This window comes from Haemaphysalis longicornis, unplaced genomic scaffold (genome assembly GCF_048455015.1).
Source record: "Haemaphysalis longicornis isolate Haplotype H1 unplaced genomic scaffold, Haemaphysalis longicornis Haplotype H1 scaffold_5, whole genome shotgun sequence".
In the NCBI taxonomy this organism is placed as follows: domain Eukaryota; kingdom Metazoa; phylum Arthropoda; class Arachnida; order Ixodida; family Ixodidae; genus Haemaphysalis; species Haemaphysalis longicornis.
The window spans coordinates 16,539,828-16,552,114 of NW_027526385.1; the positions used below are offsets into that span (position 1 = coordinate 16,539,828).

At 48.7% G+C, this 12,287-nt stretch overlaps 1 protein-coding gene across 1 annotated transcript in view; it reads left to right on the forward strand.

The window, feature by feature from the left end:
- Window positions 1-12,287, forward strand: part of LOC144137919 (uncharacterized) — a 510,196-nt gene that overhangs the window by 354,535 nt on the left and 143,374 nt on the right. Inside the window, exon 11 of the mRNA XM_077669938.1 lies at window positions 2,374-2,610. Within this exon, the coding sequence (XP_077526064.1) occupies window positions 2,374-2,610 (237 nt within the window). The remainder of the gene's footprint in view (window positions 1-2,373; window positions 2,611-12,287) is intronic.

The window sequence follows — 12,287 nt, forward strand, 5'->3', positions numbered from 1 at the left end:
CCTTGATTCGTTATTATGGAAAACTCGCGTTATGGACGATTTTACTGGGGAACGCAGGCGTCCCTATTAACGAGACATGAGTGTATATGTCCTATCCACACTGACTATTTAGACACGAAATTGTCGACTGAAATGGTAGAGTCATCTGTGACAAGAAGAATCTAGGTCACAGTCATGATAAATTGTCGGGACGATCACTCCAGCGCCTGAGGGCGCATCACTTGCAACGAAAAATGAATTATCGGTTATTTGATGAACTGGAGATTCAGTGGCGCCGTCCGTTTCCTTCACTCCACACCTCGGACCCTAAAGTTTTGGGAAATGGATTAATCCCAGTCGAAAAACACAATAAAAATTTCTGTCGCACAACAAAAATTTTTTTTTGTGCAACAGGAACAACTGTCGTAGAACAGGGATCTCTGTTTGGACTGCAGGATGGCTTGTTGTGCGACAGAAGTTTTTGTCGTAGGACTAGATAATGTCTGTCCCACGTCAAACATTTCTGTTGTACAAACGACGGAATGTCCCATTCCCCCACAGGATAATCCTGTCGTATTTTACTTTGCGTTTTTCAACCGTATAGGTGGTATTCGTTGAAAAGTTTAGCTGTCAATTTCTTCGCTTGGCAACACTGGAAACGGCCACGGACATGGCGCGGTTTGGGCCACTGCGCCCGCACGCCGAAGAAAAAAGGACACCGGCATGCGTCGTCTGCTCCGTTTCAACCCGATTCTAAACGGTGGTGTCAACAGTGATGTTATTAATCACACTCTCATTAAACTCGAGGCGATACTTTGCGTTCGGTGAGGTAGAGTTTGTTAACATGCAACACAGTCACGTGCTTAGCACGGACAAGTACCGCCATCCCGCGGAACCCGACTTAAGGAGTGAAGGCGCACTCACACGGTTGCCTGCCTGCACGCCTCGCCAGTGAATACAGGCAATTGGGGTATACGTACGCGAATGCATCCACACACATTGACGAGCGCAAACATTTGCACGAGAATGATACGAACTGCGCGAATAATTTCAAAGTGCGGACTGCTGTCATGGATTTGGTGATGCGGGGCGATATTTTGTAGTAAATGTATCCGTTTTGGGCCATGATTCTTGACGCGCCGAAAGAGGGTGAAATTTCGTCGCTGTTATCACGCGCCGTTCTTCGCAGCCATTCACTCGTTGTTGCGTCGTATCATTAACAGAAGACAAGCACATCGTGACCTGTCGTTTCTTACAAACCGGTGATGAAGGCTTGTTTCGTTGCGGATACACCATTTTGCTGCGTCAGCTGTACTGCACTGGTTGTCTTCGTTTTGTGTCGACGTGGCCGAAAACGATCCGATCGTATTACCGCCTCACAAGTGGTCTTGCCCGCCGGGAAAGGCGTGTACGGAAGCTGCGATTTTCCTTTCCAAAGTAGCCGCAGTTGGTGCGTCGTGCACGGCTGTGCAGGCGTGGCCGCTTCGCAATTTTCACCTGGTCGATGTCATGGAAGCGAATGTGGTCTTACCCCAACGCTCTAATGCTTGGGCGTTTCATGTCTACGCTTCTCACGCTCATCTACCTATAGTGTATTTCAGAAGCTGCGTACAGCACTGTTGAGGATACATTGTTGTAAACAGTCGGCCCAATGAGCATGCCTAACTCGCCGTGAAGGGTGCTTTGAGAGGACGCTTCCGTCTCCCGTCTCGGCAGGTGAAACCACGAGGCCCCCGCGCCTAGTGTCGCTTTCCTTCACGGCGAGTTAGGCGCCCTCAGTTGGCGGACTGTTGACAACAATGTAGCCTCCACAGCGCTGCGCGCTGCTTCTGAAATGAACTATAGATACGATGTATACGATTCGTCTCCCGCCTTGTGATTATTAGCTCCTATACTTTCCCTTTCCCGATTGCAGCGTAGGTTAGAGAATCTTCGCAATTATTCTGTAGCCCTAATTACAGTCAGTGACTGTTTCCTGGGCGCCTAGGACCCGTTGGTTTACTTTCCTAGAGGGAATTCCCAAATGAATTGGCGGGGATACTTTTAATTTGGCACTAAAGTTTCTGAAGTCTGAGAAGTGGCGTCGTGTAGTGTAGCATACTTGAAGCTGGTAGACCTTAAAATTCCGGTTTCAAGCGTTCTACGGCCCAATCTCAAACCTTTTCGCTTATAGGTGTTTTAAATGACGCCCTTTCATTTGGGTTAGAGGAAGAGCACATACTCCACAAAAATCTGTTTACTGTCCCTTTAACAAACATAACCAGTTCCTTCTACATTTCTTTCAAAGAAATGAATGACGGTGCAGTTGATTTCTTGCGCATTCTTCAATGGCGTCGCCAAAAGATCGTGTCTTGACATTTTGCTCCCTTCCTTCCTCTCCCTCTGTGTGTCCAGTGGGCGGCCTGCAGCGCAATGGGACCCTCCGTTCGAGCACCATCAAGAAGGTGGCGCCGCCCGTGGTGCCGGACACCTCGGCGGCGTCCACCGCGGCAACCGGCCGACGCCACTCCACCTCTTCGTCGGCCTCTTCCTCGTCCGCCTGCACCACCCCCGTCCGACAGCTGCACTCGCCGCCGCCGCTGTGCTACGTCTCCGACCAGCAGCTCCCGCCGCCCTCGCCGTCCGCCTACGGTGAGTGTCGGGCACTTCGAAAGATCCCGCGCACTTTATCTGATACGAACAGTGCCGGTACTTATGTGATGGCGGAAAGGAGGGACCATTACTTCGTGATTATTCCCTTCAAAAATGTTTCTTCTATACTATCTTTTCGAGTTGATATTGAGTGTTGTGAGCAGTTGTGCGAAAAAACAGCCGACGATGTGAGGACGGAGCCGCCCGTTTCTTTCTTTTTTTTTTTTTTTCAAGACTGCCATTTTAGATGCGAAGCAGCTCATGGTCGGGGCTATGTCCCTCCCTTGTTGTTGTTGCGCCGTCCACACCCCCACTGCGCATGCTCGGCTTGCTGAACGCCCGGTGGTGTCTTACCTTTAATGACTCCTGTAGCGACAGTGTTGCCGGTGTCTTCCTGGGTCGGCACGAGACGAGCACGCTTCACGCGCCTTCGACGTTTCATCGTCGTCGTCGGCGGCGTGCGTCGGCGAGTCTCGGCGGGCCGTGATTACTAGCAGCCCACAACTATCCGGGGAACGTGCATCATTATCATCATGCCTAAATAAAGACAAACTCATACCACGTACAATGTCTCTCTCTCCCTCTCTCTCCCTCTCTCTCTCTCTCTCTCTCTCTCTCTCTCTCTCTCTCTCTCTCTCTCTCTCTAATGCCTCTCCACTAACACCCCCCCCCCTCCAATAAAATTACACCATCTTCCCGGAGGGGAACCCTGAGTAGTATGCGAAGCAGCCATGGAGTCAACACAATTTTTCATTTCGCAGTTCCGGTAAGTGAAAAGTTTGGTAGTTACCATGGAAACCAAACTGTAAATATAACGGTAGCTACGTACCTCAACCTAACGGAAACAACGAACTGAAAACTAATGGGCACTTGAATCGACCCCATGGCTGCTTTGCATACTACCCAGGGTTCCCCTACGGGAAGATGGTGTGATTTTTAGTGCGAAGCACTTAAGCCACCGCCACTGTCGTTTGGCGGCGTCGCCGTCCTCGTAACCGAGCGAACGAAGAGAACACCGAAGACGGAAGGAAAACGGAGGATGAAAGTGTGGCGAGGGTGCGAGGGGGAGGGCGGCATGCAAAGGCGAAGCGAGACGCTGTCCGGCAGCGACATGCTACGAGAGAAGCCAGAGAACGAAAAAGAGGCAAGCGAATATAAGCCCTCAGGAAAGCGGAGGATCAAACTATGGCGAAACCAAGGCGAAAGTGTGAGGGGGAGGGTAGTATGCCGATGCGCCGCCACAGAAGCCCAGCACGCGGTGCGTAATGCACGTACATAGATCCTTCGGCATCCTCCTTGTTGCATGGCTCGCCCGAACCACGTGACCTCTTGTGCGGGAAATTCAAACACGATTTAGAACAGCGTGTCGGCGGCGGCGACGCGCTGCGACATAACGGCAGAGTAGCGTGCCTCCGTGCCTCCCCCACTCTACTTCCCTGAACCTGAGGTCCAAACAAAGATTCTCTCTCTCTCTCTCTCTCTCTCTCTCTCTCTCTCTCTCTCTCTCTCTCTCTCTCTCTCTCTCTCTCTCTCTCTCTCTCTCTCTCTCTCTCTCTCTCTCTCTCCCCGCGAAAACTGGCCCCGCGGGCATGCCAGTGTGTTGTTATAGACGACGTCATCGGACCGACAGGGGGGTATGCTGCGGGGGGAAACGGGGCTTTCGGGCGCAGACACCGGAAACATGGTGTACGCTATGCATTCTAGACGTTCATCTGGTGAGGTCATTAGCCCGTGTCAACGACTCACTTCACTGACCCTGTAATGACAAACCCCACGCAGCCCATGGATGCCACCGAGTATAGAGTGAGGACTGTTGAGAAAGAGAGTCAAAGTCACCCGCATAACTTTAACGTCACTTACACGGGGTGTGAACACGCACAGGGGGAAAGAGAGAAGCGGACAGAGAGTGAGGGAAAATAACCTTTAATGAAGCACACGGTGGTCGTCGAACCGTTCCTCGGTGGGATGGGTTTGCAGGTATACCCTTGGGCTTTGGCTGCACGTGTGAGCAGGTAGATGTGGCCAGCGTGGTCGGAGCTGGTCAGCAGACCCTCCCACTGCTCGAAAGAAGGGTTGGGAATACGGACGTCGAGGAATACAGAACCCATAACAACAAACCCACAATGAAAAAAAAAAAAGGGGGGGGGGGGGGGGGGTGACCTTAGTTTGAGTTTCGAACTTGGATAAGTGGCGGTTGGAGGCAAATCGAACCTGCGACCCCGTTCAAAAAGGGGTGCGGAGATACGCGGTCAAGCAATCTTATCGGGTGACACTCATCTCGCTTTTAGCCGTACTCAGAATCGCCCCGGTCGCAGCCGCTCGAGGCTCCGGGGCAGGGTTGGCAAATTGCGGGTCCGCGCACTGTTGCCTCTTTTCGCGTTGCGTTAGTAGCGAGGTTCGAAAGAAGGGACGGAAGCACTGGAGGATATGTTATATACACCGAAGGGCAGTTCCCACGCCGTCCCGCGCGGTCTTCGGTGAACGAAGGCGTAGCGACGCAGAAAAATTGCCGCGCCCTCTCTCTCGCGTACCCCCTCTCCCCGTCTTGTTACCTCCGCGAGGGTGGCGGCGGCGGCCCGAGTCAGAAAAAGAGTGCACTACATAACAGCGGGCGGGCAGGTTCGTCGGGCCAGGCTCGGGCGGCAGTGAAGAAGTGGTTCGGTGCACGCTGGGCGACTTTTGGGTTTCCGGTTTGGCGGCCTTGCCCGGTTTTTTGGCTTTATTTTTGTTTCGACCCCCTCCGCATTTTTACTTGGCTTCCTTCCGCAGGCCGTACCCTCACCGCTTCATCTACTGCGACCGCCAGGGCAACGCTTCTGCTTCTTTTTCTGGGCATGCAGCGTGCCCCTTACTTCTCCCGCCCTGTTTTTCAGTTTTGTTTTCGTCTACCATGTAGGGCTAGCTCCGTTTCCCTTTGTCTGTGCCGTATTGATTTTTTCATTCATTGAACCTCAGTGAGATTGTGGCGCGTCCTGAAGAGTGCTGCGCATGCGCAGTTTAGATCATCATCTTGTCGGGTGCGCCAGTTCTAGTGTCGCTACCGCAGCCTAGTGGTGAAATCGCTGTTCTCACGACGAAGTTGCCAGCTGTATGAGCAATTCTTTGTTGGCGTAGTCTGTACTGTGTTCATTTCTCTTCTTCGCTCTGTGGCTTAGTTTAAATAACGCAGTGGGGGGGTGGGGTGGGGGGGGGGGGGTGCTTGAAGTTAAAAAATATCTCGGGGCATCTCCACTAACGCGAAACCTGGGGAGGAGCGAAGCATGCAGTGTATAAGTGTATTCTTGGCGCCTTGGCGTTTCTGCCAACGCAGATGAAACCGTTTGGAAGTACAGCTATACAGCTTTGCTGCACGAGTCTCGTGTCTTTGAAGCACGAAGTGTTCTAGCGAGGGGCGTAAGCGAGTGTCCCGGTGTTTTAGTACCGTGACTACAGGAGATGATGATTACGACGACGACAGGAGACACCAACAGCCAGAGCCTCTAAGAGGCTGTGCCCCTAAAAAAGGTTGTGTAGGTGATCTTTACATGTTAGCTGCAGTTAGGTACAGGGTATTCGCGTTCCCCCTCCCCCCTTGTAGGGCTGGAAGAAGTAATTTCGTCCTTGTCAACGGTTTGTCGTCAGCACCCCGAACCTCTCCCCTCCCTCGCAGCGATTCTGGCTCGTATCGTCTTCATCACCACTGATACGGAAATTGTAGAAGGATTAGTGAACGCGGGACGTGTTAAAAATCAAAGCCCCTTTCATATAATGATAAAGATTTGAAAAGCGAAGCTTTGTCTGCGTGAAATTAAGTAAGCGGGTGTTCGTGATTGATTTGATTGAATTTTTTTTTTAAGTTCGAGTAGCTTAAAGTGAATCCGAGCTGCCTCGACCGTGACGGAATGGCGTGGTCGGATGGACGTCGGTTTCATAACGCGAGAAACCCTGTTTTCATTTTCTTATTTTATCATCATCATCGTCATGTTCTCCGGTCGCGTAAAGTTGGCTTTCCTGCTGTGTGTTCTGGTTACAACACCGGTACCAGTGAGACCAAGAAAGCTTCGCTTTAAAAAGATGTCACGATTAATACATTTGAGGAAACTTGGGCAGCTGGCTTCAAGTGACGACTGACTGCATAGGGCATGCACTTATCCAAACTGTTCAAGGTAACTAACTTGTACGATGCTATCGCGTTCACTTCCCAGCAACGCTGGTCGTATTTGGAGGTAATGGCCGTGTCTGGTGGAAGTGGAGTTAGAACTGGTTTGTTTTGCAGGGAAGAATGCTGGGTTATTTGCAAATAAGGTTTTATTCATTGCGAACACGTGCGTGGTTCTCGCTCCCATGAGGGCCTAAATGAAGAGCGGAATGCAATAATGCAACAACCCGTCCTTTGGCGCCGCTCATTCCCCATGCTGCAATCCCGCGGCAATGGCTACGGCTATGGCTTCGGCTACGCGCTATTCGCGTAGTCTTATTGCTTGGAATGAGGGGGAAGGGGGGGGGGTACTGGGAACTGTGGGTTTGCAGGGAAGCAGTATATAACTTACTAACATACCTCGGCAAAGTTGGCGCGGCTCACTCAAACTCACTCACAATTTTTTTTTCGAATCACCACTCACTCAAACTCAGACTCAATGCTGAGCAGCACATCTGCGCTCACTCAAACTCAAACTCACATTGAGCTCAAAACTCGGAACTCACTCGGACTCAAAACTCAAAATGTACTCAGAACTCAAAATGTACTCAAACTCAAAATGTACTCAAACTCAATTTGGACTCAAAACTCAAAATGTACTCAAAACTCAAAATGTACTCAAACTCAAAGTGTACTCAAACTCAAAATGGACTCAAAACTCAAAATGTACTCAAACTCAAAATGAACTCAAAACTCAAAATGGACTCAAAACTCAAAATGTACTCAAACTCAAAGTGAACTCAAACTCAAAATGGACTCAAAACTCAAAATGTACTCAAACTCAAAATGAACTCAAAACTCAAAATGTACTCAAACTCAAAGTGAACTCAATACTCAAAATGTACTCAAACCTCAAAATGTACTCAAACTCAAAATGTACTCAAAACTCAAAATGTACTCAAAACTCTCAAAATATACTCAAACTCAAAATGGACTCAAAACTCAAAATGTACTCAAAACTCAAAATGAACTCAGAACTCAAAATGGGCTGAGAACTCAAAATGAATTCAGAACTCACATGGCCTCACAGAGATTGAGACAGTCAGAGAGTGAGAGTGAGAGTTTGAGAGTGAGATTGAGAGTGTGAGAGTGTGAGTGTGAGTGAGAGTGAGAGTGAGAGTGTGAGTGTGAGTGTGACTGAGTGAGAGTGAGAGTGTGAGTGTGAGTGTGAGTGAGAGTGGGAGTGGGAGTGAGTGTGAGTGAGAGTGAGAGTGAGAGTGTGAGTGTGAGTGAGAGTGAGATGGAGAGTGTGATTGTGAGTGAGAGTGAGAGTGTGAGTGTGAGTGAGAGTGAGAGTGTGAGTGTGACTGAGTGAGAGTGAGAGTGAGAGTGTGAGTGAGTGAGAGTGGGAGTGAGAGTGAGAGTGTGAGAGTGAGAGTGTGAGTGAGAGTGAGAGTGTGAGTGTGAGTGTGACTGAGTGAGAGTGAGAGTGAGAGTGTGATTGTGAGTGAGTGAGAGTGAGACTGAGAGAGAGTGTGAGTGAGAGTGTGAGTGTGAGTGAGAGTGTGAGTGAGAGTGAGAGTGTGAGTGTGAGTGTGAGTGAGAGTGTGAGTGTGAGTGAGAGTCTGAGTGAGAGTGTGTACCTTTTGCTGTATACCTTTTGCGATATCCTCATAATTATAACCAGAAAGCATTTTCATATTTGTCCCACGTGACCCCCTCGACGAGACCTTTAATTTGATACCCCACACACCCTAGCAGGGTCATATGGAATTCATACCAGTCAAACTAACCATGACTCATGACTGTAACCAGGACGCATTATTTAGGTGTCCGACATGATTCCCCTAACTGGAACCTTCAATTTGACGCCCCACATGCTTCAGCGGCCTCACCTTGAATTTAACCCCATCTATGACTCATAATGACCATCTCATGATTCGAACTACGAAGCCTTTTTTTTATTTGTACCACGTGATTCCCCTCTTCAAGACCGTAAATTTGATACCCTACACTCCCTAGCGGGGTCACTTCGAATTTTACCCCAATATAAGACTCTCCATGACAATCTAATGGTTATAACCAGGAAGCATTTTTGTATTTCTCCCACGTGATTCAGCTCATCAAGACCATTGATTTGATACCCATCACATCCTAGCGGAATCAATTTGAACGTTAAACCAATCAATGACTAACCATGACTATCTCATGATATAGCCCTACCACATTTTTGTCCCACGTGATTTTCCTTATCGGAACCTTCAATTTGATACCCCGGACACCCAGTGGCATCATTGTGAATTTTAACCTAATTTATGACCCATTTTGACTATGTCATGATAATAATCAGGAAGCACGTGATTACCCTCATCGAGACCTTTAATTTGATACGCCCTAGCGTCATGAACCTGAATTTTAACCGAATCTTTGATTTACCATGACTATGTCATGATATATCCATATCTCATGTTCGTCCCGAATGATTCCCCACATCGAGACCTTGAATTTGATTCCCCACATGCCCTCGCAGCGTCATTTTGAATTTTAACCCAATCTATGACTCATTATGACTGCCTGATGACTATAATCAGGAAGCATTTTTTTTATTTACCCCGCGTGATTCCGTTAATCCGGACCTTTCATTTGATACCTTACACGCCTTAGCCTCATCAGTTTCACTTTTCACCCAATCTGATGTGGTCATTATTCTGTCTTAAGGGGCGCTGCCCAGTCAATTCAGCTAATTCATTTGAAACAGTAGAAAGGACAGCCCCCGCCCCCATTTCCCCCCGGCTCTCACCTCTTCCTTTGTGACCCCTAGTATATCAAGCCGTTAACAGTAGCAGGCGAACAACCAGCACGCCAGCGCCGCCGTGTGCTTTCCCACCACCCTTTCCCACGCTCTTAGTGGATCCGTCAGGAGGAAAAGTTAAGACAACCCTTTTTATGACCTCACCAGTCAATTATCACTCACGCGCCCAGCCGCGAAAATTAGGTATACAGCAAGTGCTTATGGCCATAAAAATTCAACAAGAAACTAAAAAAAATCAGACACCACCTCCCTCCCAACCGATCATGCAGATCGCGATTGGTGCCATACCCGCAGGTAACTTGAATTCCGAGCCCACAGTGACGCATGAAACTTAACAGCCAACCATAGCTGCCTGCTAGGCTACTCATATGTACTCAAACTCCAAATGGACTTAAAACTCCTATTTACTCAGAACTCAAAATGTACTCAAAACTCAATATGTAATCAAACTCAAAATGTGCTCAAACTCAAAATGTACTCAGAACTCAAAATGGACTCAAACTCAAAATGTACTCAGAACTCAAAATGGACTCAAACTCAAAATGGACTCAAACTCAAAATGTACTCAGAACTCAAAGTGTACTCAGAACTCAAAATGGACTCAAACTCAAAATGTACTCAGAACTCAAAATGGACTCAAACTCAAATTGTACTCAGAACTCAAAATGGACTCAAACTCAAAGTGTACTCAGAACTCAAAATGGACTCAAACTCAAAATGTACTCAGAACTCAAAATGGACTCAAACTCAAATTGTACTCAGAACTCAAAATGGACTCAAACTCAAAATTTACTCAGAACTCAAAATGGACTCAAACTCAAAATGTACTCAGAACTCAAAATGGACTCAAACTCAAAATGTACTCAGAACTCAAAATGGACTCAAACTCAAAATGTACTCAGAACTCAAAATGGACTCAAACTCAATCGGACTCAAACTCAGTCGTGATCACTCGGCTCAAACTCACTCAAGCTCAAACTCACCATGCCACACTAGCCTCGCGCTCACTCAAACTCAAACTCACGCGTGAGTTTGAGTCCAAATGAGTCTGAGTGAGTGGACTCATGAGTGAGTTTGCCGACCTCTGCTTACTAAAGCTTGAGGTTGGGCTAGTTGGGTGCGCATTATTCACACTAAAAAACAACGGCGCATAGACGAGAACGGAAGGAGACGCTGTCTCCCGGGAAATATTGGAGGCCTCACTGATTAGCATTCAAGCGGGAACAATGCGTGATCACGCCATCGACCGCACTTTTGGAACGAGAGGTAGCGTATCTAGCCAGTTGAATCTGACTTGTACTAGATAGCAAGCTTGACACTTCCAGTGCGATTGTTTCATTACTGATGAAAACTTCCATTGCGTATTTGGAGTGATATCTTATCCTTGAACGGGCGCGTGCTTGCGGCCAGTGTTTTTCCGTGTATTTAATGCCTCGTATTAAATTTTTCTCCAGTTGTTCGTCAGCGCCCTAGTTTATCGTTTCTTCCGTCCTCTTCTTTGCGCTGTTTTTTAGTGCATAGCAGTATATAACTCACTCCTCGAGATTTCTTCGCGTGGTGGTCCTTCAGCAGGATACGCGTTGCGGCAAAGCCACCTTTATTGCGAATTCTCTGTCTCACAATCTGAAGTAGGTCATCATCATCACCAGCGTATCTACACACACTGCAGGGCAAAGGACTCTCCCATGGATCATCAACTATCCCAGTCCTGTGCCAACTGTGACCAATTTATCCCCGCAAACTTCTTGGATCTCATCTGCCCACCTTGTGCCGGCCCCTGCCACGCTTGCCTTCTCTAGGGATCCACTCTGTTGCCCTTAGTGACCGACGCTCATCTTGCCTTCGCATTACATGCCCCGCCCACGTCCGTTTCTTCTTTTTAACTTCTACTAATGTGTCCTTAACATGAGTTTGTTCCCTGACCCACCCCGCTCTCTTCTTGTCCCTTAATGTTACACCTATCATTTTCCTTTCCGTTGCTCGCTGTGTTTTGGGTATTTTGGTATTTTGGGGGAAAAATCGCAGCGTAGTAGGTTGCCTACACGACTGTATCGTTACGCTGAGTTTCACTTGCTCGTCATAATTTAATTAGCTCACCTTGGAGCAGTAGCGGTCCCAGAGATTGGTTTTAGGGGGGGGGGGGCATTTTTTGGGGGGGAGGGGGAGGGTGAGGGGGGGTTACCTTCTTGCGCAAATTTTGCGGAGGGTGTGATAAACATGCAGGCGTGTGCGCGTATGCGGTGTAACCCGCTTGCGCACAAATCACTTAGCGAAACAGAGGTTTCTGGTGCCCCTTAGGTGGTGCAACGGCTGGCTCGAGCCCGCATTTCTGACGGTCGCAACATGTTTGCGGCCTCGCACAAGTGGGATTAATCTCGCGCAAGTGGAATGCTTAAAAAAAAAGCTGAGGACCTCTTTGGAGGGGGCGACCGCCCACTTCGTCCCCCCCCCCCCCCCCCCCCTCCTTTAGGGACCGCCACTGCCTTGGAGTTATAGGCAGTTTGGAATTCCCGTCTGCTGTGAGAACGTCGGGCTGCTCCTACGGGAGACGTATAATTGCAGAAAACGGCTTTACGGCGGTCGGAATCATCGCGATGCAGATTATGCGACAGCTCGAACGACTACACAGCCGTGGGAGCTATTTTCACAGCAGTTGTCATGGATAACCTTAAGTCAGAGTATTAATACAAATAACACAAGCCGCTTCACTAAGCCATCCGAACAGTATCACAAAGCCGCCTCGGAATG